This window comes from Cebus imitator, unplaced genomic scaffold (assembly GCF_001604975.1).
Source record: "Cebus imitator isolate Cc_AM_T3 unplaced genomic scaffold, Cebus_imitator-1.0 Scaffold61, whole genome shotgun sequence".
NCBI lineage: Eukaryota > Metazoa > Chordata > Mammalia > Primates > Cebidae > Cebus > Cebus imitator.
Window position 1 is genome coordinate 7,218,699 of NW_016107376.1, and position 26,809 is coordinate 7,245,507.

The 26,809-nt window shown below is 43.0% G+C and overlaps 1 protein-coding gene across 4 annotated transcripts in view; it reads right to left on the minus strand.

Moving 5' to 3' along the window:
- CAMK1D (calcium/calmodulin dependent protein kinase ID) overlaps positions 1 to 26,809 on the minus strand; it is a 457,067-nt gene that overhangs the window by 147,158 nt on the left and 283,100 nt on the right. For all 4 annotated transcript variants that reach the window (XM_017529857.2, XM_017529858.2, XM_037739034.1 and 1 more), the window contains exon 3: positions 2,939 to 3,013. In XM_017529857.2, coding sequence (XP_017385346.1) covers positions 2,939 to 3,013 — 75 coding nt within the window. The remainder of the gene's footprint in view (positions 1 to 2,938; positions 3,014 to 26,809) is intronic.

The window sequence follows — 26,809 nt, forward strand, 5'->3', positions numbered from 1 at the left end:
AAAAATTTCTAGTAAGTAAAGTAGGTTACTGGTTGACTAGGGTCATGAATGAGGAAGAAACTTCCAAGGGGCTCAAGGAGTCTTCAGTGACGTGGAAATTTTCTCTCTTGACTGTGGAGGTGGCTTTACGGGTATGATTCTCTCACGTTCATCACGGAATTGTCCATTTAAATGGATACAGTAACTTGTGTGTAAATGATACCTCAATAAAGTTGATTTTATAAAGTAATGAGAACCAATGGAAAAAGAATCAATATAATTTAACATTTTAAAAATTAGTACATCTAATTTTTTGTGTAAACAGAGCTTCTGAACTGCTTACTGTTGTGCATACATAGTTTTTGTCCTTAGGTAATTCAAACATTCATTGCCTCTAAACTGGATTTTGTGATGAATTTGCCTGACAAATCTCATACAAGGTTAATCCCACCCTAGTTCCTCTCTGAATTACTAAAAATTCTTAATGAGTGTGGTCCATACTAATGAGATAGGCTTTTTCGTTTTTTGTTTTGTTTTGTTTTGAGATGGAATCTTGCCCTGTCACCCAGGTTGGAGTGCAATGGCATGATCTCAGCTCACTGCAACCTCTGCCTCCTGGGCTCAAAAAGATTCTCTTGCCTCAGCCTCCTGAGTAGCTGCTACTACAAGCACCTGCCACCACACCCGGCTAATTTTTATATTCTTAGTAGAGACAGGGTTTCACCGTGTTGGCTAGGCTGATCTTGAACTCCTGATTTAAAATGATCCACCTGCCTAAGCTTCCCAAAGTGCTGGGATTACAGGCGTGAGCCACTGTGCCGGGCCAATGAGGTTTTTTTTTTTTTTTTGTAACACAAAAGAGGGATGAATTCCTTGACAGAAAAACTCACAGAGGGGCAGGGATAGCAGTGCCCTCATATGACTTCCAGGCTTTGTTCTAAGGTTGGTTTTGTTCCAGACATTTTTATGTTTTTATGCCAAGCCATTTTTGCAGTAACTTTTGTTGGTAGTATACAATCCCAAGTCGCCTAGAAAGGCAAATTCTAAATCTACTTGAACTTCACCTCATAAAATTAAAGACCACCTGTAGGGCCAAAGGGGTGAAACGATACAGATATCCATAGAGAAACCACGTGTACCCAAGACTTACTATTGTGAGATTACTTCCCACACTTTTCTCCTTCATTACTCACTGTAATCCTCTAATGTGAATATTATTATTATCCCCATTTTTTCCCACTATGGAAACTGCTACTCAGAGAAACCCAGTTATTTGCCCCAATTCACCCAGCTAGTAAGGGGCAGAGCTGCGAGTTACACATTTGGGGTGCTTTGACTGATGTTTGGTTATAGTTCCATAAACACAAAACTTAAACAAGTAGATCCACGTAGCTTTGGATTTGAGTATTCATTTTTGCATTACCGTAAGAAAAAGCACACATTGAAATACATGGCTAACATTGTGCGGGGCTTTTGCCCGCCACTGAAATCTCATCATCTTCCAATTAGGCAACAGTATTTGACAAGAAAGGGATGCGCTGGCATCTTTACAGAGCAGGCTTCACATAAACAAAGTCACACGGACGTCTAGGGAGTGTTTCCAAATCTGGGGAGAACTAGTGCTCTCCAAGAAACACCAGAAATATGGCAAATTATAATGCAAACAGAAGAAGAAGGATCTAGAAAAGATTACACTTAGGTACTCGAGAGTTAACGTGGAATCAAGCAGTCAAAAACCTTTGGCTTATATCATGGCTGGCTGTAACATACAAATCTCTAAAACTGCCAGTCATGACCTAGAACTGCCATTTGACAGACAGAAATACACATATGCTTCTGGCACGGATAGCTTTAAAATACTTATACAAAAATATCATAACCTACAAATAATATTTTGAAGATAATGAAAGGATAACGAAATGCATTGATGAACATTGATTTGCATCCTAACAAGACCCCAAGTTAATGTGTTGTTTAAACATTCATAAGGAAAAGAAGAATCTATGGAAAATAAATTGTTAGCCTAATCATCCATTCTACATATGCTTGACAATCCAAAGTCTGAAAATCATTAATAGATCATGAAATTGTCTATATTCTGATCTTCCACAAAACTCTCCTCTGTCATTAAACTTAATCATTTAATATTCCAGCATTTATTTATTCAGCAATGGTTAAAGTATAATATTCCGACACAGTTTCTATCAGTTAATTCTACTAAATGCAGCCCTGGGATATTCCTGGGAATCATACCAGTTAGAGTTAAGCATTTATGCAGGCAGGGAGGCCAATTTCAGCTTAAATTTGTAAAAACGCATGCAAGTAAAGTCTCTATTTGAATATCTGGCTTTCTGATTTCTTCCCTCCTTGGTAATCTCCAGTGTTAATGGAATGCAAAAATAACCTAATGAGGGGATAATGCCATGGTCTGACGCCAATTATTATTCTCTTATGTCTGGCATTAATTCCCATTTCAATCACATGCGCTCTTCTCTGTCAAAGGAAGAGTACAAGGGAGGGGATGGGAACAGGCAGTTACCATCTGCTTCCCTCCCCCGGCATCCCTGGAAAGGAAGACAAGGGTGGGAGTTTCTCCTAGAGATGGGAGCAAAGTGTACCTCACAGTGGGCCCACTGAAGTGTCTTCAGGCAGCCACATTTGGCCCTGGCATATCAGAAAGCAGTACAGACTCCCCATAGCAGGAACATCAGATTCACTGTCAAGCTCTAGGTTTTCAGTCTAGCCCAGCAGCTGCAGACTGGTTCAAGTGAGTCCTGGAGCCTCCTGCATGCAGCCCACTGTCTTCGGCTGGATACAGGCTTCTCTAGTATCCCACAGGCCTCCCAGCTCCCTCCTGCCTTATCTGGCCCACTAAAATAGTTTCTTTTCCCACCTGGCCTCTTTAAATCTTGGAGTTTGCAAGTTGGTTCAAAACTCATCAATCAAACGAGGTACTTACAGCTGCATGACCAGGTACAAGTGATTTGGGCTTTCATAAATGTCTTCCAGGGCGACAATGTTTTCATGCTTAATTCTGAAAAAGAAATAGACACACAAAACAGTAAGTTTAACCAGAAAGGAAAACTTTTTAAAACAGACAGCATTGTAGCAACAAGTTACAAAACAGAATCCAAAACTCCTGAACAAAAACATTTCACACTTCACAGTCTTGTCCCCAGACTTGTTCCAGACCCATTTGCTAATAGTCCTTCCTGGATCTCCACTCCTCTTCGTTCCTAAGCCCCAATACCCTACAGTTTAGCAACAGTGGATTAACTATTGATGCTTCCTGTGAATCCCAGAAATGGGCCCAATCTGCCCACATCCTATTATCTGACAGGGCCCAACTCAGACGCGGGGCCGCTGGGCAGAACTGTTCCCTCTTCTGTTGTCTCCCAGTGGCCATCACGGATTCGCCTGACCACTTAATTCTACGAAAATCTGTCCCCGATGATAGGCCTATGTTCCAGGGAGAAGGGAGACGTGGTGGGACACTGGAGAATATATATGTTCCAGGGAATGTTTCTCTGACATGTTCACAAGGTCAGGATACTGGGACCATCCTGGCTAACAGGATGAAACCCCATCTCTACCAAAAATACCAAAAAAGGCCAGGCACAGTGACTCACGCCTATAATCCCAGCACTTTGGGAGGCCAGGGTGAGCAAATCACAAGGTCAAGAGATCGAGTCCATCCTGGCCAACATGGTGAAACCCCGTCTCTACTAAAAATACAAAAATTAGCTGGGCGTGGTGGTGCACACCTGTAGTCCCAGCTACTCGGGAGGCTGAAGCAGGAGAATTGCTTAAACCCAGGAGGCGGAGATTGCAGTGAGCTGAGATTGTGCCACTGCACTCCAGAAAGGTGCATGGCGACAGAGAAAGACTCTGTCTCAAAAAAAATACACACACACACATATATATATATATATATAGTTTTAGCTGGGCGTGCCTGTAGTCCCAGCTACATGGGAGGCTGAGGCAGGAGAATCGCCTGAACCCGGGAGGCAGAGGTTGCAGTGAGCCAAGATTGTACCACTACACTCCAGCCTGGCAACAGAGCAAGACTCTGTCTCAAAAAAAATACACACACACACATATATATATATATATAGTTTTAGCTGGGCGTGCCTGTAGTCCCAGCTACATGGGAGGCTGAGGCAGGAGAATCGCCTGAACCCGGGAGGCAGAGGTTGCAGTGAGCCGAGATTGTGCCACTGCACTCCAGCCTGGGTGACACAGCGAGACTCCGTCTCAAAACAAAAAAACAAAAAAACCAACCTGACTCCCTCATTGGGGTTCATATCCCCCACCCCACCCCACTACCAAATGTCACTTCAGCTTCCCAAGCAAAATCAGTGCTACTCAAAGTGTGGTTCTCACAGGGGCAGCACCAGCATCTCCAAAGAGCTTAGTAGAAATTCAAATTCTCAGGCCCCATGACAAGCACAGAGTATATAAGTCGAGGGCAGAGCCCAGGAATCAGTATTTTAATAAGATGCTCAGATGATCTACACGTGCTAACTAGAGCTTGAGAAATACTGTATTGGACCAGTGCTGCTCAAACTTCAAGGAGCAAATGAATCGTCTGGGAATCTGGCTGCACGGCAGGCCTTGAATCAGCGGGTTTGGCTGGGGCCTGGGAGGCTGCATTTCCAACCAGGTCCCGGAGATACTGGTGCTGCTGATCTGCAGACACCACTGTGAATAACCAAGTTCTAACTAAAGAACCAGGGCAGAAGGAAACAGCTGAGTCCTAGCCCTTGGCACTATCCATTAAGAGCAGTTTCTGCTCAGAATGTAAGGCTTGATATTATTTAAAGCATTTGAGAGAAAAAAATTATTTCATTACTCAAGGAGATAATTAGCTCTTACCATAAGCCTCTCATCGAAATGACTGCTGAACCATTTAAAGACAAGCACATAACATGCAGATTCTTGTGAACCTCCTGAAAGCAAGAACTACATTATTCACACATTTGCTCCTGGTGCCTCGCACAGATCCGCTTAACAACGCTTGCTGAATGAATGAATGATATTGAAAGGCTGCTGCCAGTAAGCAGCCAGAAGCCTTATTTAGTGAGGAAAACGGAAACCATTTTCCTAAGTGTGTGATGTCTTCCCTACAAAGAGAGGTTTATAAGGTGGAAAACAAACAAGAATATTATCGTCTTTTTGAGATGAAAGAGAACAAGATCATTAGCAAAGACTGGTAAGGCCTTCCTTTGAATTCTACAGCTTGCAGTAGTTAATGCAGTTGTTTTGCAGGAGCTAAAACAATAGGTTATACTAAATTCACATTCCACCCGATTCCAAAGAATAGAATCTAATTATTTGTCAGCCATGGTTTCTGCACAGCCTGAGCAAGACCTGAACCAAATAAACGATGCCAGCAAGGAAACCAAAGAGCTTAACTTGAGATTACCAAGATCCTACAAATCACGGCATTATCGTGATTAGATATACCTGAAAGAAGAAGCCCACAAAAAGTAGACATCATATAGATTTTCCCTTTTTGGAAAAATTGTTTTAATTTACCATTGGAATCAACCACATGGTCATGAACGTTTTCTTTCAGTCAAGTTCATTTGAGAGTTAATTAAGAGCTTAGAGTTCTGGGGAAATAGGAGGAATGGGATAATATGAAGAGTGGCCAGAGAAAATGCAGGGCACACAGCTACATCTGAACGGCAGCAAAATGCTGAATGCTTTTTCAGTTTAAGTACATCCCAAGTATTGCATGGTTGTTTCGCGGACATTCAGATGTAACCGTGCACACTGTATTTTCATGTACTAAATCCAATCACTCTGCTTACATAAATCACTCAATCTCTAAACTGGGTTTAGAGATTGGCACCAGCAGCCCTAGCTTGCCTTCGAGGTTGAGTCAAGAAGGCTGTCTGAGCCCCAGAGTTCAGTCATTAATTCAGATTCCACGATATGCAAAGAATCAACTCTGTACAAAGCACTTGCCTAGCCAATGTAGTGGACCCCAATAAATTAGACCTACAGTCCCCTCCTTTGATACATGGGATAGAGACATTAAAGCCTATTTAACCTGCCATGTCTTACATGAGCGCTAGCTTGAAATTGAGTTTAATCTATTGCAGCATTCCAGAGAAGTGTTGCACACAGCAGGAACAATCCCAAATGTCAGTCTCACAGCGGCTGGAAAGACACCTTAACTATTAATATCTCTCCATCAGCCAATCAGGCGAGCAAGCAATTGTCATTTCCTGAGTTTCTGCTAAGTTTCTGGAAGAAGGTAAGAAAAATAAAAAACAAAGTTTTGCCATCAGGAAGTTTATCACCTAAGCAGATAAACTCAGGAAGAAATTAGAAAAGAATCAAATGCTAAATCCTGTAGAATTGCCTTTAAGCTGTGAGAAACCAGAGCCCCGAATGGGTCAGAGTTATGGCGAAGGCCTCAAGAAGATGATGGGAGCTGGGCTGGAGTGAGTAATGTTTGAATAAGCACACTTGAGAAATTTCAAATAAATCCTAAAATGGCCTCTTCATATCTCTTAAGAAAAGTGGTTTAATTAACTTGGAGCTGTTCAACACAGTAAAAAAAAATTATTCTGGCCTCCCACATCTGTTCTCAGGTACTTTATTCCACCCTCACATTCCTTACAATATGCAAAAGCGGAACGTAAAGTTTTAACATTATTTTAGTGCGTGAGTTATTTTCAAAAAATGCCATATGACCACCCATGCATTTAGGACTACGGCACAAACACTAACTGAGGACTTATTCCATGCAAAGGCTCACTTCATGCTAAATTTGCCACTGGAATCAATCACATGGTCACAAACATTTTCTTTTAGTCAAGTTCATCTGAGTTAATTAAGAGCCTAGATTTCCGGGGAAATAGGAGGAATGGGATTATATGAAGAGTGGCCGAAGAAAATGCAGGGCACACAGTTACATCTGAATAGTATGAATGCTTTTTTTCAGTTTAAGTACATACGGTGAATGCTTTTTTCAGTTTAAGTACATCCCAAGTATTGCTAAATTTCAGAGTTTCATTATTCATTCAACAAACATCTGTTGGATGCCTGCCAGGTACCAGGCACAGTCCCAGGTACTCTGAATTTAGCAGAAGAACAAGACACCAGAAAGGCAGTCTCAGCCCTCCTGGTGCTCATGCAGGTGAGAGCTAGAACGCTTCTCAGGTTGTCTGTCTTCATTAACCAGAAATCAGCCCCCTGGTAACTAGTAATGAGTCCCCGGACCAACAGAGAACTAGCTTACACCTTCTTCCCATGTATTCTGCACAGATTTGAGGGATATAATGCCTCTGCTTAGTCTTCTCATTGCTGACCAATCTTCCTACAATATGGTTCACATTCTTCTCACTGCTCTATCATCACTCATTCGTCCAGACTCTAGCATTCAGATCTGGAAACACTGATCCCGGGGTAAAATACGGTATCATGAATACGGTATTAAATAGTAAAGGAGAACTACTAACCATATGTTAGACTTCTACATAACTTCTACATAATAAAACCTAACAAATCCACTGCTGTAGTTTTTAGCCACTGCCTAACCACTGGCATATAAAGAATATAAACCCCACACAGGTAGAGATTTTTGACTGTTTCACTACTGTCACCCCAGTGCCAAAAGAAGAGCATGGCACATAGTTAATTGGTGAGTATCAAGTTTTGGGCCAATTAAACCACCAGATCATTTTAATTTGAACGTCTCCCAAACACAATCTCATTTCTTACTCGGGCTGATATTGTGAGAGCTTAATGCCTTCACCTTTAGCTTCATTAAATCCAGTCATTACAGATTCCATGCAACGTTTCGATGATCAGCAGTGTGGTGAATCTTGATTTCCTCATCTATTGTTCTTATTATCCCTCCCAACTTTGGGCCATCTGTGTACTTGGTACATATCCATCCTATGTGTCTTCATTCAAATTCCTAATTAAAATTTTAAATGCAAGGTTACATGTCAGAGCTCCACGGTATTCCAACAGAGACCCCCATCAAGATAACCATGCCATTAATCAGCTGGCTTCCATTGCTGTCTAGCTGCAAACCTGGCAGTCCTATCGTCTAGCCTGTGTTTTACCATTCTACCCATAAGGAAACAATTAGATGCTTTGCAGAAGTAGAATTCCTCAGCTCTACACACCACATAATACTATTTAAAAGGGAAATGGGATGTTTGGGAAGATTTGTTCTTAGTAAACCCATGTTAGCTCCTAGCAACCACTACAGTCTTTACTAAATGATCACAAACCATCTGCTTAATTTTCTGTTCCAGAATTTTGCTGTGCATTGAAGTCAAGCTTTCCAGTCTACAGCTCTCATCTTCCGCAATTTATATGTTTGGGAATTTTGACAACCTCGCTTACATTGTTTTCTCAAACATTTCAGCTGTGACTCTTCTGTGATAAGTGCAGTTTCCTCAGGCCCCTGGGATATCAAAAATCTAAACCTAGTCATGAGCTAATTTTGTAACTTTTGTTGGGCTTTGCTTCCATAGCTGTTTTATTAGACCATGTATTGTTAACAATGTGTTAAACTGTACTATTTTTAATTATTTCACTTACTATTAACAACCAGCCTATGAAGGAGGCATTATTTTGCCAAATTTTTAAAAGAGGAGAAAATGAAGAAGGACACTAGGATCCCATAAGGCTAAGTATTCCAAGATCACAGAACTCATAACTGTCATTGTGGAGATTCAATCTAAGTCTACTCGCACTCCCAAGCCCATGTTAAAGCAATAACTTTTACACTATAACTTCATATTAACTTCTATTATGAGAATATCCAAGGGCTCATCTAAATTCAGTTATTTCTATAAAATTACAAACCTAAAGTCAAGGTATTAATGCCATCATTAACAATACAATATGCACTTCTGTGGGTGCAGAGATTTGCTGAATTATCTTGAATCCAGTGGATGGACTCAAGACACTTGGTTGTACACATCCCAGCAGTTGAAATCCCAGTGGGTCAAACTCAATCAGAAAGAGAGATGTTGAAAAGCAGAAGGAACAGGGAGAAGTCCAGGAGTAATTAGAAAGAGCCTCTCCTCAGCCTGTATCTGCTAGTGTCATCAAAAAAGAGAATCAAGTGAACAGAGGGAAGAGGCAGAGATGTCAGTTACAGGCAAACGGAGAATGGAGATTCTGCCAACTTGCACAGCGACATCCCAGCAGGTCAACGCTCAGTGTTTCCAAAGCATGGCCAAGAGGCTCTTCATACATAAGGGATGTTCACTCTCCGACAGCAAACTGTCCCGAAATGTGCATAATTCAAAGCCATAATAATGTCACTGAAAGTAATTTCAGGTTATAAGAAGAACCTCAATGTAATTTTCATCACTTATCATTTACCAGGCCCAAAGCAAGCATGAGCTGACACATCTATATACAGAGGGTAATGGTTTATATGGCAACCTATGAGAAAGCCTCCAAAATCTCCAATAATGCAGAGAAGTGGATAAACGGCAGTGGGTCGAGGCAGAGAGAGTAAAGTTAACAGGGAAAACAGCACATGGGCATTGAAGCAGAATTCTGCTCACATGGTAACTGACAGCCAAGCAAGAAAACTCCAGAAAAAGCCAAGAGAACATTTTAAAATTAATTCATGTAAAAAGTAAATAAATAACTGATACTGAATATATAAGTAAGCCCCATTACAAAGCCCCCAAGCTTTGTAAGGGAACATCAGGATCCAGAGGGTCAGCCTGCTACTGACTGCACATGCTTCTGTGAAGTGAGACTAACATCTTTCCCTCTAGCCTAATGTTCCCCAGTTCAAGGATCCACACATTTTTAACTCCATGGTAAACGAGGAAAATTTAAAAAAAGAAAAAGCAAAGCACAAAAGAGAAGAGCGGAGGAGAAAAAACATTCGTTCAGCATTTCTCATTTTTTCTCATTCTATCATTTTACTGATCTGCAGGGCATCCATGGCAGCAATTATGAGATATTCAGAGAAAGGAAAAGACCACAAAATCCCCTTCCTTGGTACTGCCATTCTCTAGAAATGGGCATTGACCTACTTAGGTTATGGATGCCAAATGAAGACAAGGGATGGAAGAAAATATAATCAGAAGGGAGACACAAGAATCAAGGTGATTATAAGAGAGGATGAGGCCGGGCGAGGTGGCTCACGCCTGTAATCCCAGCACTTTGGGAGGCTGAGGCGGGCGGATCACGAGGTCAAGAGATCGAGACCATCCTGGCCAACATGGTGAAAGCCCGTCTCTACCAAAAATACAAAAATTAGCCAGACGTGGTGGTGTACGTCTGTAATCCCAGCACTTTGGGAGGCTGAGGTGGGCGGATCACAACGCCAAGAGATCGAGACCATCCTGGCCGACATGGTGAAACCCCGTCTCTACTAAAAATACAAAAATTAGCCAGGCGTGGTGGCGCATGCCTGTAGTCTCAGCTACTCTGGAGGCTGAGGCAGGAGAATTGCTTGAACCCGTGAGGCAGAGTTTGCAGTGAACCGAGATCGCATCACTGTACTCCAGCCTGGTGCCTGGCAACAGAGCGAGGCTCTGTCTCAAAAAAAAAAAAAAAAAAAAAAAGAGAGAGAGAGAGGATGGGTGGAGGTGGCGAGACACAAATCGCCCTGCAACATACAAGGTGGAGGAGGTTATGTCAATGAGCGGCAGCCAGCTTCCGGTCCTTTTTTTCAGGCACTTCCGGATTCACAGGCTAGTATGAGAAAGGCCTCTCTACGCAGGCAAAGGCCATAGAGGACCAGGTCTGTCACCACCCACCACTGTCACTCTAAGCAGCCCAGAACATTGAAATTTTATTCACACAAAAAGAGAGGCTGTGGTTCCCTGGCATGGAATTGCCTCAAAAATAAATGAAGAATATTCTGATGTCTTGGCAGACATTCCTATTTGTCTAAGTAAACGCTTATGCTTCTTAAAAATTAAAAATAAAATCATTTCCTCCTTCCTAGAGTCAAATTCTTGTTTTCTCACATTATAAGCAGTGTGAGAAAAATGCTGAGAAAATTGGGATACTGTCAGTCACAAGAACAGCAATAGCTTTGAAATATTGGCCAGGTAGTATTAAAAATAATAGCTTTCATTTGAATAAACAGGCACATTCACAGGTATTACTTCATTCTCCAACAGCCTTATAAAGTAGGCATTATTTTCCCATCTCACAGATGATCACTAGCAATTTATAACCACTTAATTGTTCTCCACACTTCCCTCTGGTCTCACTGTCTTCCTATCTGTTTTCCATGCCGTCTCCTGAGTGATCTTTCCAAAATATAGAACTGACCAAACTTCTTAGCTTGAAATCCAGCACGGGCTCCCTGTAGGAGAAAGTTCAAACAACTGCATGGCTTACAAGTCACTTGTTACTTGTGAAATGTGAAAAGTTCCCTTATGCCACTTGCAGGGCGTGTGACGGGAGAGCGGCGCTCTTCCTCAGTGCCCAGCTATTCAAACACCTAGGGGAGCATGCAGACAGGCACACTGTGGGCCTCTGACCCCACAGCAGTGTCTAGGGGTGAATGCTGACAGCTCCTGAAGCCCCAGTGGCCATGGATTACAGGGTGCTCCTTCAGTTTTGCCATCTGTAAGCACACTGTGTTAATCAGCTCTATTAGACCCTCTGCCTTATCACAAGTGGAAGCATTCCCTTTGAAAATCAGCACAAGACAAGGATGCCCTCTCTCACCACTCCTATTCAACATAGTATTGGAAGTTCTGGCCAGGGCAATCAGGCAGGAGAAAGAAATACAGAGTATTCAAATAGATAAAGAGGAAGTCAAATTGTCTCTATTTGCAGACAACATGATTGTATATTTAGAAGGCCCCATCGTCTCAGCCTAAAATCTCCTTAAGCTGATAAGCAACTTCAGCAAAGTCTCAGGATACAAAATCAATGTGCAAAAATCACAAGCATTCCTATACACCAATAACAGGCAAACAGAGTCAAATCATGATTGAACTCCCATTCACAATTGCTACAAAGATAATTAAATACCTAGGAATACAGCTAACAAGGGATGTGAAGGACCTCTTCAAGGAGAACTAAAAATGACTGCTCAAGGAAATAAGAGATGACACAAACAAATGGAAAAAACATTCCATGCTCATGGTTAGGAAGAATCAATATCGTGAAAATGGCCATACTACCCAAAGTAATCTACAGATTCAATACTATCCCCATCAAGCTACCACTGACTTTCTTCACAGAATTGGAAAAAAACCATAAATTTAATGTGGAACCAAAAAAGACCCCCCATAGCCAAGACAACTCTAAGCAAACAAAAAAACAAAAATAAAAACAAAGCTGGAGGCATCATGCTACCTGACTTCAAACTATACTACAAGGTTTCAGTAACAAAAACAGCATGGTACTGGTACCAAAACAGATATATAGACCAATGGAACAGAACAGAGGACTCAGAAATAATGCCACACACCTACAACCATCTGATCTTTGACAAACCTGACAACAAGCAATGGGGAAAGGATTTCCTATTTAATAAACAGTGTTGGGAAAACTGGCTAGTCATATGCAGAAAGCTGAAACTGGATCCCTTCCTTACACCTTATACAAAAATTAACTCAAGATGGATTAAAGATTTAAACATTTAAGACCTAAAACCATAAAAACCCTAGAAGAAAACCTAGGCAATACCATTTAAGACATAGGCATGGGCAAAGACTTCATGATTAAAACACCAAAAGCAATGGCAACAAAAGCTGAAATAGACAAATGGGATCTAATTAAACCAAAGAGCTTCTGCACAACAAAAGAAACTACCACCAGAGTGATCAGGCAACCTACAGGATGGGAGAAAACTTTTGCAATCTACCCATCTGACAAAGGGCAAATATCCAGAATATACAAAGAACTTAAACAAATTTACAAGAAAAAAACAACCCCATCAAAAAGTACGCAAAGGATATGAACAGACACTTCTCAAAAGGAGACATCTATGCAGCCAACAAACATATGAAAAAAAGCTCATCATCACAGGTCATTATGTAAATTAAAACCACAATTGAGATACCATCTCACACCAGTTAGAATGGCGAACAGTAAAAAATCAGGAGACAATAGATGCTGGAGAGGATGTAGAGAAATAGGAACGCTTTTACACTGTTGGTGGGAGTGTAAATTAGTTCAACCATTGTGGAAGACAGTGTGGCGATACCTCAAGGATCTAGAACTAGAAATACCATTTAACCCAGCAATCCCATTACTGGGTATAAACCTAAAGAATTATAAATTGTTCTATTATAAAGACACATGCACACGTATGTTTACTGCAGCACTATTCACAACAGCAAAGACTTGGAACCAACCCAAATGCCCATCAATGATAGACTGGACAAAGAAAATGGGGCACATATACACCATGGAAAACTATGTAGCCATAAAAAAGGATGAGTTCATGTCCTTTGCAGGGACATGGATAAAGGCGGAAACCATCATTCCCAGCAAACACAAGAACAGAAAAACAAACACCACGTGTTCTCATTCATAAGTGGGTATTGAACAATGAGAATACATGGACACAGAGAGGGGAACATCACACACTGGGGTCTGTTGTGGGGTGGGGGGCTAGGAGAGGGAGAGCATTAGGAGAAATACCTAACATAGATGACAGGGTGATGGATGCAGCCAACCACCATGGCATGTGTATACCTATGTAACAAACCTGCATGTTCTGCACATGTACCCCAGAACTTAAAGTACAATTTTAAAAAAGTTCTCAGTCAAAATCATTAACACCAAGTTCACCAAAATATATCCATAAAGGTGCACACAAATAGAAATACATACTGATTAGTGGAACTGCACAAGCAATCGAGATTAGTTTGTATCTTAGCTCTGAGACATCTCGCTGCAAGACTTTGGAGAAGTCATTAAATACTTTTGGATTTGATCTCCTCATTTGTTAAATGAACATCAAAATATGTCATCTTGTTATTAATCTATCCACATGTATATGCACATGTTACTGTAATACATATATATATATATATACACACACACACACGCACATACCATATTACTGTATATTTAGAGATCTTGTGTTATAGAGTATAGGCCACTTCAGGAAATGACCAGAATTCAAAATCCTATGCTTCAAATCACCTCTGTTTTGATGCCAGAAGATGGGGCTCAGTGGGCAACTAAGGAGCTAAGACTACAGTACCTAAATCAACTAACCTCTGAAGTCTGTAGGCTACTTTTGTTGTTGTTTTTTTAAAGATTAAGTACTACATGTTGATAGTCATTGTGAAGTGAGCTTTTCCTTGAATGCTTATAAACAAACAAACAAATGCAGGGTCTCTCCCTCTGTTGCCCAGGCTGGAGTGCAGTGGTGTGGTTTCAGCACACTGCAACCTCTGCCTCCCGGGCTCAAGTGATCCTCCCACCTCGGTCTTTCAAGTAGCTGGGACCACAGGCATGTGCCACTACCAGACCCAGCTAATTTTGGTACCTTTCTGTAGAGACAGGATTTTGCCATGTTACCCAGGCTGGTCCTGAAGGTATTTTCTTAAGAGCACCCCAAGTCTCCTTAGTACAATGCAAGGTACCCAGTATGGGGGCACAGCCAGCACTCACATGTGTAGGGAGACAGTGCTAGAGCCTAGAACAGTCCCACAGGAGGGGCATCAATGAGCCGGTTCTGTTTCTGACAATATGACCACATTCTGGTCACATCACCTTCCTGGGTCTCAGTTTCCTTGTCAGAAATTAACTAGCCAGACCAGAAAGTCTCCAAGGTCTTTTCCAACTCTAACAATCAATGAATCTAAACTTATAATGAGGCAATGTGCATTAAGGTACATATAAGAAGCATGAAGTTTGATTCTAAGCCCATATTCAGTGTTCTCTGGAATAGTCCTTGCTACACAGAAGCCTGTTTACAATTTGCGCTTCAGTAGTTCTTCATCTGCACAGTCAAGTTTGTCAGCTGGACACAGAACAGAATTTCTTGAGACATGAAGTCATTTACACAGAAAAGATTTGCTTTTCCTTCTCCCATGTCAGCATCCACAGCGCCTAGACCAATAAAGAAATACCCAAGTGATCTGCTCTTGTCTAGAATGGCTCTAGAGGTCCAGATGAGGCCTGGTGGTCTTTAGATCAAAGGAGAAATAAGTTAGGTCCAATTCAGTGCAAAAATTCCAGTGCCTGGCATATACCAACACTCAAGGAATGTTTATGGGAGAATGAATGAATGAACAATTCTTGCCTTCCAAAAGTCTTACAGACTACAGACGTTCCAAAGCTACATAGTAGAATGAAAAAGGTTCTAAGAGTTGACTATATTTCTTTCCTATTTCTATTAGTATCCATGAGAAGTTACTAGTGAATAGGTGATATAGATTGGATATTTGTTCTTGCTCAAATCTCATCTTGAATTTTAATCCTCAATGCTTGAAGGTGGGGACTGGAAGGCAGTGTTCGAGTCATGGGGGTGAATCCCTCATGGCTTGGTGCTGTCTTTGCAACAGCGACTTCTTGCCTAATCTGGTCATTTAAAAGTGTGTGGCACCTCCCCACCCACTCTCTCTTGCTCCTGCTTTCACCATGTGATATGCCTGCTCCCCCTTTGCCTTCTACCATGAGTGTAAGTTTCCTGCGGTCTCCCTAAAAGCTGAGCAGAGGCCAGCACCATGCTTCCTGTACAGCCTGCAGAACCGTGAGCCAATTAAAACTCCTTTCTTATAAATTACCCAGTCTCAGGTATTTCTTTATAGCAATGCAAGAACAGCCTAATACAGTGGGTCTCAAGCTCAGATACATGCTAGAATTACCTGAGGACTTCCAAACATACCAACAGCTGGACCACTTTTGGAGATTATTATTTAATTGGTCTGCGGTATGGCTTGCGCATAACAAGTTCTTTATAGTTTCTCCAGTGATTCAAATGTGCAGCCAAGTTTATTAGTAAATTACTGAGAACCTTGGGTCATGGGAAAGGATTCAACTTCAGATACTTCAGAGTTGGTAACTTCATGGCTTCGGTGTCCATTTGTAATTTATGCAGGCTCAATACATTTGTTTGATAATAAGTCTGATTTTAAAGGTAAGATCCAGGGTGTCCTAAGAATAAAGAGTTAAGTCTATATGGCCAACCCTTTACTCCTCTCGGGATAAGAATGTGAAAAAATATCATTTCTTAGCAAGTATAATAGTATTAGCAACTAATATTTCTTACCAAGTAGTATTAGTAATATTTCTTCTAGTATTTATTAGTAAGGCTTTGAAACACTAACACATTTAAAGAAATACTGTCATTTCCTTCTTTGAACCTTCTGGTCACTTTTTGTCAAAGGGTAATATATCTTTCTATGGACCGTTTTAACATGAGAACAAGCACCAGGGGTCTTGGAAAATACTAAGGTGCTTACGTGCCTTGGAACAGAGCTGAATTCTTGTATCTTGGATTTCCCAGCTTCACTGACGTGAGAATACACACACCCAAAGTCACCTTAGAAAGGGAAATCTCAGAAAGCTTGCTTCACGTTCACTGTGGATGCTTACAACGTAAATTTAGAAGCCATTTCTGTATGAAATAGTATTAATGACATAGAACTTCTGGGGTGTATCCTACAGCTTTCTCACATACTCTGTACCCCAGACTGAAGATGATGGGCTTGAATTCAGGAAGCATCTTCGAGGCTTCTAGCTCTGAACACTTGCATTTATATGAGCATAAGTGAAAGGGAACCAATATAAGGCACTGGAATCCAGGGAAAAGGTATTGTTTCTTTCTTCTTTCTTACCACTAGTGTCCTGTGCTTTCTCTGTGCTGATACTCACATGGAAGGTCCATATTTCAAACTTGAACCCAAAACTATGCCAAGCCAATAGGTGCCCTGAATAGCACCTACTGAAACTGGAGAACCCAGGGTTGCTCTTTTATTCAAACTGGATAATGAAGCATCAGGAACACAGGCCAAAATGATCCTGGGCATCACACTAAAGCTACTGGAATATGGCAACCTTTATTTTGAAAGTGGGAAGCCAATTGTAAAAGAAAAAAGATGAGGCCGGGCGCGGTGGCTCACACCTGTAATCCCAGCACTTTGGGAGGCCGAGGCGGGTGGATCACGAAGTCAAGAGATCGAGACCATCCTGGTCAACATGGTGAAACCCCGTCTCTACTAAAAATACAAAAAATCAGCTGGGCCTGGTGGCGCGTGCCTATAATCCCAGCTACTCGGGAGGCTGAGGCAGGAGAATTGCCTGAACCCAGGAGGCGGAGGTTGCGGTGAGCCGAGATCGCGCCATTGCACTCCAGCCTGGGTAACAAGAGCAAAACTCCATTTCAAAAAAAAGAAAAAAGATGAGATGAAAATCGAAGAAAAAAGAAACAGGGAAGTCTGTTTTGAACAACCATCTAATATCAGTTCACTGTCAGACTTGGGGGATTGAACTTACACTATAAAATATTCCTCGACACTCCAAAGTGCCCACCTTCAGAGATGATGGTGTGGAATTGAGTGTTCTTTAATTTCTGCACATCGGTAATTAATGCTGTCACATGGTCGGCTCAGGTCACACTCAGACTTCAGGAAACCAGACACACTCCAATGGAAGAAAATATCTTTCAAGCGTCTACATGTTGAGAATTAACGAGGATGTTTGTGGTTCGTTGTATGCGTGTCGTTAAATATTTTATTTTCTGATCATCTCATCAGTGTGCATAGTAAGGACATCTCTGTGCTATGGTTTGAATATTTGTTTCCTCCAAAACTCACATTGAAATGCCATTGCTAATGTGGCAGTATCGGGAGGTGGGGTCTTTAAGAGGTGGCTGAATTGCAAGGGTTCTGCCCTTATGAATAGATTAATCCATTTGTGGATCAATGGGTCATGATGGGAGTGTGCTGGTAGTTTTTCAAGAGGAAGGGAGACCTAAGCCAGCTCGAGCACACTCAGCCCCCCAGCCACGTGATGCCCCTCTCTGCCCTGGGACTCTGCAGAAAGAGTCCCCCACAGCAAGAAGGTTCTTACTAGATGCAGCCCCTCCACCTTGGACTTCCCAACCTCCATAACGGTAAGAAATAAAGAAAAGGCTCTTTATAAATTACCCAGTTTCAGCTATTCCGTTACAAGTAATGGAAAATGAACTAAGATACTGTATTCTTTCTTCAGAAAGTAAAAACGAATTTCTTCATAACTGAGATAAGAGTCACAATTAGAAAGAGCAGCATGTTTTGCAATGCTGATTTTTTTTAAAGGAGGGGTGTGTTATACACATCCGCCCCTCCAAATTGCAGTTTTATGGTAGCTCCGTGTTAAATGCTGAGGTTGTCTGAGCTTACAGTTTTATTATATCCTGCTAATAAAAGATTATGATCAAGGATGTCAACTCAAGAAACTTCCCAGTGTAAGCTCCAGGGCCATTTGCAAATTCTCAGTAATGACATTACAAATATACTGTGGCAAATAAACTGGTTCCTATTCACCTAGTTTTCTATTCCAGAGCTTAAAGGGGAATTATGAAAGCAATTGTGTTCAGAAGGATGAGGGGTCAGAAGAAATCCAGTGACATGGAATGTCCCCGACAATGAATGACCCAAGGGTAGCCGGGGAGAGAGTGTGGCCGCTGCTGCTCTCCTGCGCTCAGCAAGCGGCACAGCCGATGTTCCCAGGTGGTGGCCGCAGCCTACAAGCCAGAGAGCAGGGAGGGCTGGGCCAGGCTGAGATCACACAGGGGCCAGGGAGTATCTTTTTGGCAGTGCCAGGCATAAAGATCTTTTCCTCTAAGCATCAGATCATATTAGTCCCGTGGCTGGATTCCATTAAGGTCACCTCTGACCAGTGCTTTTCAGTCTGGTTCCCCCCAACTTATCCAGGTTCTCAATCAATACTTGGAAAATGGAATGGAATGCAATCTGCACAGGCCCCACTGAGATCAATAACCAAAGTGAACAGCAGCATGTTAATGTGCATTCTCACTGACAGAATTTAGAATAAATAAATGTTCTAAAACTGAAATTATAAGTTCATGCTACATTTCCTATGTACTGGGTTCTACCTAAGAATTTATTAATTTTTTTTTTTTTTTTTTTTTTCAATTATTTGGGAATAGAATATCTCTTTTCTTTATATATACTTTTTAATTTGTGAGTGGCAGTTTGATTTATTTTTTTTTTTTTGAGACAGAGTCTTGCTCTGTCACCAGGCTGGAGTGCAGTGGCGCCATCTCGGCTCACTGAAACCTCCACCTCCACCTCCTGGGTTCAAGCAATTCTCCTGCCTCAGCGTCCCGAGTAGCTGGGACTACAGGCGACTGCCACCACACCCAGCTTATTTTTTGTAGATGGGGTTTCACCATGCTGGCCAGGATGGTCTCAATCTCCTGACTTCATCATCTGCCTGCCTCGGCCTCCCAGTGCTGTGATTACAGGGGTGAGCCACTACGCTTGGCCAGAATTTATTTTTAAAGAAGACTCTACCACTAAAAAGTGAAGAAAGGAAAACAAAAAAAAAAAAAGATTAAAGATTGGGGAAGGGGGTGGAAGGAAGCAGTGTAATAAGCAATTGAAAAGTGAAATTCAAAGCTTTCTTCCCCACTCCAACTAGTGAAGACTATTACTGATACATTTTCAAATACAAAGGGAAGATCTTCCCTCAAAAAGTTATTTCCAAAGATGGTAATGGGCTTCTTTTTCCTAAATCTTTGCCCTCTTTACAGTTTCTTTTTTTTCCCCATTTATTTATTTTATTGCATTTTAGGTTTTGGGGTACATGTGAAGAACATGCAAGATGTGGCCCAGGCACTGTGGCTCACGTCTGTAATCCCAGCATTTTGCGAGGTGAAGGCAGGACGATCACGTGAGCCCAGAAGTTTGAGACCAGCCTGGACAATATGGCAAAATCTCATCTCTACAAACAAACAAAAGAAAATTAGCTGGGCGTGGTAGCACATGCCTGTGGTCCCAGTTACCCAGGAGGCTAAGGTGGGAGGATCGCCTGAGCCTGGGAGGTTGAGGACTCAGTGAACCATGCCCGCACCACTGCACTCCAGCCTGTGTGACAGAGTGAGACCCCATTGCAAAAACAAAAATAAAGTAAATTAAAAGTTGTGTTAAAATCAGGAAGGAGCCAACGGTGTGCCAATGGTGGAGACATGTGCATACACATCTGTCTGTACGTGGGCATCAATGTCTGGCCAGTCTCCTTAAGCCCGGTTTAAAGTCCCACAGTTGCTGGGCCCACGGTGTTCGTGTTGCCGTTTCACCAGAGATGGGGTTTGGGGGTGTAGCCAGCACTGCGTAATTCACCAGGCAGGCAGAGAGCCTGCAGAATGATTTATCTCCCAGGGAGGATACTGAGAACAGCAGTGGGTAAAGAAACAGTGGCGGGGCCAGGCGCGGTGGCTCATGCCTGTAATCCCAGCACTTTGGGAGGCTGAGGCAGGAGGATCCCAAGGTCAGGAGTTCAAAACCAGCCTGACCAACATGGTAAAACTCCATCTCTACTAAAAATACAAAAATTAGTCGAGTGTGGTGGCGTGTACCTGTAATCCCAGCTACTCAGGAAGCTGAGGCAGAAGAATCGATTGAACTCGGGAGGCAGAGGTTGCGGGGAGGCAAGATCACACCACTGCACTCCAGCCTGGGCAAAAGAGTGAGACTTTATCTCAAAAAGAAAAGAAACAGTGGGAAGAAGGTGGTGTTGGGAGCAAAGAGCGGTGCCTCCTAAAAAGCAGGCAGAAGTCCCCATCCGGATTCATTCCCATCTCATGAAGCCCCATGGGGATGTGCGATGGTGAATCCAGGGAGCCTTAGGGGAAGTGAACTTGAATCTGGGGGAGGAAGACTGGCAGGAGCAGGACCCCGTCATAAGGCTGTGGGGCGAGATGAACCCCCTGAAGGCTTTTTCCCCCATGCATCTTTTCTTCTCTCTCTTTTTATCCTTATAGAGTGCGGGATGGTGCTGCTGGTGGACTAAGTGTCTGCAGATCTAACGTTTCTGGTAACAAATAAACACATCAAAGCTCTGCTTGATACAACAGCTGCGTGGACACAAGAGAATGCTGCAGAAGGAAGCTCCGGCCGCGCTGCCGACGGCGGCGGGTGGAGCGGGCAGGGGAGGGGCAGGGAGAGCATGGTCGGTTATGATCCCTGCTGCCCTTTCGCCATGTTCACTGCACGAGAGCCCCTGGGGCAGCATCACGGCACACTGTTTGAAGACAGCTCACATAAAACCCACAAACCTAGACTTCACAAAACACAGCGGGGGCCAGGCATGAGGCTAGGCAACAGGGGCCTGAAGACAGACAAAACACAGTCCTTGAAACCAGGTGGCTTCCAGGCCAGTGTGAGAAGACAGAGGTGCACTTAGACACGATGCAGCACGACCAATGACCTGCCAGAGACCCAGGCCCAGGGCCATGCGAGCACAGCCCTGCCCTGCTATCTGACCCTGGCCGTGACATACTGGTCAGGCTGCACCCCAGGACCAATCTGCACTCTGGGTCTGGGCTGCTGGGCCCTGCACAGGAAGGCAAAGGAAAAGAGCATGTCAGAGAGAGGGAACCGCATCTGGAAAGACAGAGAAGCATGAGGGCACTGCGGTCACACAACCTCAGGTGGATGGCAGCCCCTCCAAGGGCAGAGGAGGGCCTACCATGAGGGGCTTTGTCACCAACATCATCTATGAGAGTTTTATGCTAAAGGAACTAAAAAGTAATACTCCAAGTGTAAAACTTCAGCTCTAGAAAAACTAAAGGCAGTGTTTTCAGGCCGGGCATGGAGGCTCATGCCTGTAATTCCAGCACTATGGGAGGTGAGATGGGTGGTCAGGAGTTCGAGACCAGCCTGGCCAACATGATGAAACCTCACCTCTTCTAAAGATACAAAAAATTAGCTGGGTGTGGTGGTGGATGCCCGTAATCCCAGCTACTTGGGAGGCAGAGGCAGGAGAATCGCTTGAACCCAGGAGGTGGATGTTGCAGTGAGCTGAGGTCACGCTATTGCACTCCAGCCTGGGTGACTGGGCAAGACTCTCTCTCAAAAAAAAAAAAAAAAAAGAAAAAAGAAACAACTAAAGGCAGTGTTTTCTCTTGCAGAGATGCTGAAGTTGAACACTGTGAAATGGTTCCTGGGAAACAGTGCCTGGAGTCCTCACCCTCTCACTCCCACTCACGCTCCCACTCACGGGGTCACTGGAACTTGAAACCTCACTTTACTCCACTTTTAATTTCCCAAGTGAAAAGTTCATACACACTTTCCTCCTTCATCATGAACAAGTGGAGAAAGTCGATTTGACCAGAGTGCACACTGCTTATGTACATCAGGGCTCGTTTCGCCATCATTACCCATGAAGAGCTCCCAAGTCCAACTCATTCTCCAAGGAAATGGAGAATGGTTACTCTGGCAAAACGAGTCCTGCAAAATGTCAAGTTCATTACTCTCTTCACTAACATTTTTTGTTTGTTCCTGTGAGGAAAAAAAAAAAAAAAGAAAAACCTGATCTGTCATATCTGGGTTTCTTTCTTTAGCGTATTACTCTCTCGCCAGAATTAGAATACCACTGACTACTTGTGTCTTCAGAAAATACCCTGTACGTGTCAGAAAGACTTTCTCCTCTTCATCAACAACAAACACCTTGAAGGCAGAAAGCACCAGCTACTTGGTGGAATGTCCGCAGACGCAGAGGGGCCCGGCCTTAACCCATTTCGGCTCCCGTGGGCTCCTCCCGCACACAGCTCTGGCCATTGGCCAGCCGGCCTCCCGTTTCTTTCAGACACGTGTCCATCTACTGCTGGCCCTTTGCTTATCTTAGCATTCACTTAGACTTGGAGCCTGACAACACTGCAGGGACTCGAGGAAATGGACTCTCTGTGTAAATTGCCTCTCGGTTAGTGCGTACCCCAACGCGGCAAAGCACAGGTCGTAAAAGATCCCCAGTTGCTTTTGGGTGAGGCAGCATATGCCTGACATCCCCCCGACCCCAGAGGCAAACTGAGAGGTCTGCTTGAAGCCAGGAGGTCAGGACCAGCCTGGGCAACACAGTAAGACTCTGCCTGTAAACACATGTTTAAAAAATGAGTTGAGCCTGGTGGCAGGTGCCTGTAGTTGCAGCTACTCAGAAGGCTGAGGCAGGTGGATAACTTGAGCCCGGGAGGTCAAGACTGCAGTAAACTATGACTGTACCACAGCACTCCAGCCTAGGCAACAGGGCAAGACCCTGTCTCTAAAAAAATTAAAACATAAATTCAAGCAGATGCCTAATACACAAAATGTCTTCAGCTGAACACTAGCCCCTGATCTCCACACATACTAAAAAAGGATCTTTGAAGTGAAGATTAAATAAAAAGAGAGGCCAGGTTCCGTGGCTCACGCCTGTAATCCCAACACTTTGGGAAGCTGAAGCAGGCAGACCACAAGGTAAAGAGTTCGAAACCAGCCTGGCCAACATGGCAAAACTCTGTCTCTACTAAAAACACTAAAGTTAACAAGGCATGGTGGCACACACCTGTAATCCCAGCTACTTGGGGGTGAGGCAGGAGAATCACTTGAATCTGAGGGATGGAGGTTGCAGTGAGATGAAATCGTACCACTTCACTCCAGCCCGGATGAAAGATCGAAACTCCATCTCAAAAAATTAAGTAAGTAAGTGAATGAATGAATGAATGGCAAGTGAATGACACTGAAGTTGATCTAGCAGAGCAGCCATGACTGATCATCAACATCCCCACAGAGCACTGAAAACATAACCATTACAAGCTCTTACTCAGTCCTATGGAAACCCCATCGCTAGGCAGGGGGAACCTGGGAATCACAAACATTTTTTAAAGTCTCAGGTAACTCTAATGATTGCACAGATTTGGAAGCCAATGTTCTAGCCAGCTCTCCATTTACAGATGGGGGAATTAAGTGACTGCCCCACGAACTCTCAGCTGGTTATAATGGCTGTATGTCCTGGAATATAATGTCTTCATAGTCTATAAAAAATAATTTTTTAAAAAAGTTATAAATCAAAACAACAAATGATTCAATACAGAATGGTCTACCTCCTACCAGGTTTGAATTTTGAATTCTTGGACTCTTCATAAGATGGCGTCATGGGGAGAGTGGGCTCCTCGACGTTTCTCATCCTATCTCTGACTGTCCAGAACTCTGGCCTGCAGATCCAAGCCCCATCTGCACACCGGTACACAGACCTGCCTTGGCCTAAAGACATCCCACCAGCAGTGATGCCAGCTCTCGGGAGGAGGGACCCAGGAAGCAGTCCATATGGGCCCCGGAAGTACATCTGAAGTCACTTCAGAACAATTTCTGGGGTCAAGAATTTCTGGGGAAGCACCCACTTACAAGCACTGGGTGAGAAGATGTCCTCCACCCTGTGTCCTTGACCCTGCAGACATCTCGCTCCAAGGGAAGGGCATGGCTGGCTTTCTGCATTCATGGTGCTTTCTGCATTCAAGGTGTTCGTTGTTGATGGAGAGGAGAAAATCTTTTCTGACATGTACATGGCCAGGGCAGAATCTCCTAAAGCAGGGGCTCCTCTTACCCAGGTCTAAGAATGAAACATTCTTCTGGAAGACAGAACAATTCCCACCCAACTGAAAGTCAGCCTCTCTCCCTCTCCATATATATTCATAGATGGAAATATATACATATTTTTTACAACTGCTTTTCTACAAAGCATTGGTATACAGAAAATTTTTCAGGAAACTGTAATGTGTTTCTAAAGTAAAAGACTAGGCTGAGAGCAGAGGCTTACTCCTGTAATCCCAGCACTTTGAGAGGCCGAGGCAGGCGTATCACCTGAGGTCAGGAGTTCAAGACCAGCCTGCCCAACATGGTGAAACCCAGTCTCTACTAAAAATACAAAAATTAGCTGGGTGTGGTGGCATGCACCTGTAATCCCAGCTACTCGGGAGGCTGAGGAAGAGAATCACTTGAGCCCATGAGGCAGAGGTTGCAGTGAGCTGAGATCATGCCACTGCACTCCAGCCTGGGTAATAGAGCAAGACTCCATCTCCAAAAAAAATTTAAAAAGAAAAATAAATAAATTAAAACACTGCAACATAACAACTGAATGATAAAGAGTGTTTCGGTAATCGAGTAATGTCCTAGTTGAGTTGGATTCTGATTATTTCTTTTCTTGTTCGGTCCTATGTTTTTGGTAATAACTATCATTTACTTAGAGCTTAGCATGTGCAGATCACTAGGCTAATCACATTTCATTTCAATATCTTATGTGGGCAAATGGTCCCTATAAGACCGGGTTCTCTTATCCCTATCTTACAGAGAGGAGCTGAGATGCATGGAGTTTCGGCAATTCTCTCAAGGTCTCACCGTTAGCTCTGTGGCACATCTTGCCCTGAAACCTATGACTGTCTCACTCCTATGCTCAGTTCTTTCTGCCCACATCAGCTGCCTCTAAAATTAAATGTGGCCATATTTCTCCACATTTCTTTAAGATGAGTAATTTTCTTCCAGAGAAAAAGAAGTTTCACTATTTCTGTGATATTATAATAATACAAGCTATCTAACAAGATTTTTAAAATTTTCTACTTCATTTGTAATTGTGGTCAGAGAGGGTTCTCTTTGGAGCCACAGAAGTGAGACAGAAGCTATGAACCACTGAGATGAAAGAGTATTAAAATCCTTGCTAATATTTCAGGAAACTTTTATCCTCACATCATTTTCATAGGGAAAAAATCTTTTAAAATCAATTATAAAAATAGTTTGCTTCAGAAATCACCTCCTATACCAAGGACTCAAGTTTTTTGTTTTTTTTTTAAATTTTATTTTATTTTTTTTGAGATGAAGTCTTGCTCTGTCGCCCAGGGTGCAGTACAATGGTGCAATCTCGGCTCACCGCAACCTCCGCCTCCCAGGTTCAATCAATTCTCCTGCCTCAGCCTCCAGAGTAGGTGGGACTACAGGTGCATGCCACCACACCCAGCTAATATTTTGTATTTTTAGTAGAGATGGGGTTTCACCATGTTAGCCAGGATGGCCTCGATCTCCTGACCTCAGGATCTGCCTGCCTCAGCCTCCCAAAGTGCTGGGATTATAGGCATGAGTCACCGAACGTGGCCAAGGACTTGAGTTTTTATCCAGTTTCTGCATAAAAGGATGAGAGATCATCAGGCACTAGATTCTTTTTGTTGTGATGGTTTTTTTGAGACAGAGTCTCACTCTGTCACCCAGGCTGGAATGCAGTGGCACGATATTGGCTCACCACAATCTCAGCCTCCCAGGTTAAAGCGATTCTCATATTTTTTAAAGTAAGTAATTCTTCCTATAGCAATTTATTTTCTGTTTAGTGAAAGATTCTAAACAGAAATAATACTATTTACAATGTTTCGGTTACTTTAAAAAAAAGCCATTATGAGAAATTACAGAAATTCTTCTAGTAGTATGAAAATAGTTTAAATCAAGTCAGACCACCTCACGATGAAAACAGAGAAATTAACTTTTACATTTTCTTAGGAACACTGATCTCATAGGCAGCGTTTTTAGATGAATCGCTGCTAAGTTATTTTTTAAACACTCAGCTGGCGTGGCAGACATGAAGCTGCCTCCCATCAGCCATCCAACCCTTGCCTCTGGTAAATTCTTGATTTTCATGTGGTGAGCCACGTCACCCCCACACAACCTGTGCTTTGGGGAACACTAACTGCACCTCTGGGTAGGACTAGGGCACTTGGATCCGCCTTAAACAAGGAAGCAATGGCTCTACGCATCACTGGCAGCCATCCTGTGACCCCAAGAAGGAAGTGACTGTGGCATGGAAGCCGTGGAGATCAGGCAGACACCAGGGCTGAGACCAAGGTCTGAATCTCATTGCCGTTTTACTGAATCAAGTCAGA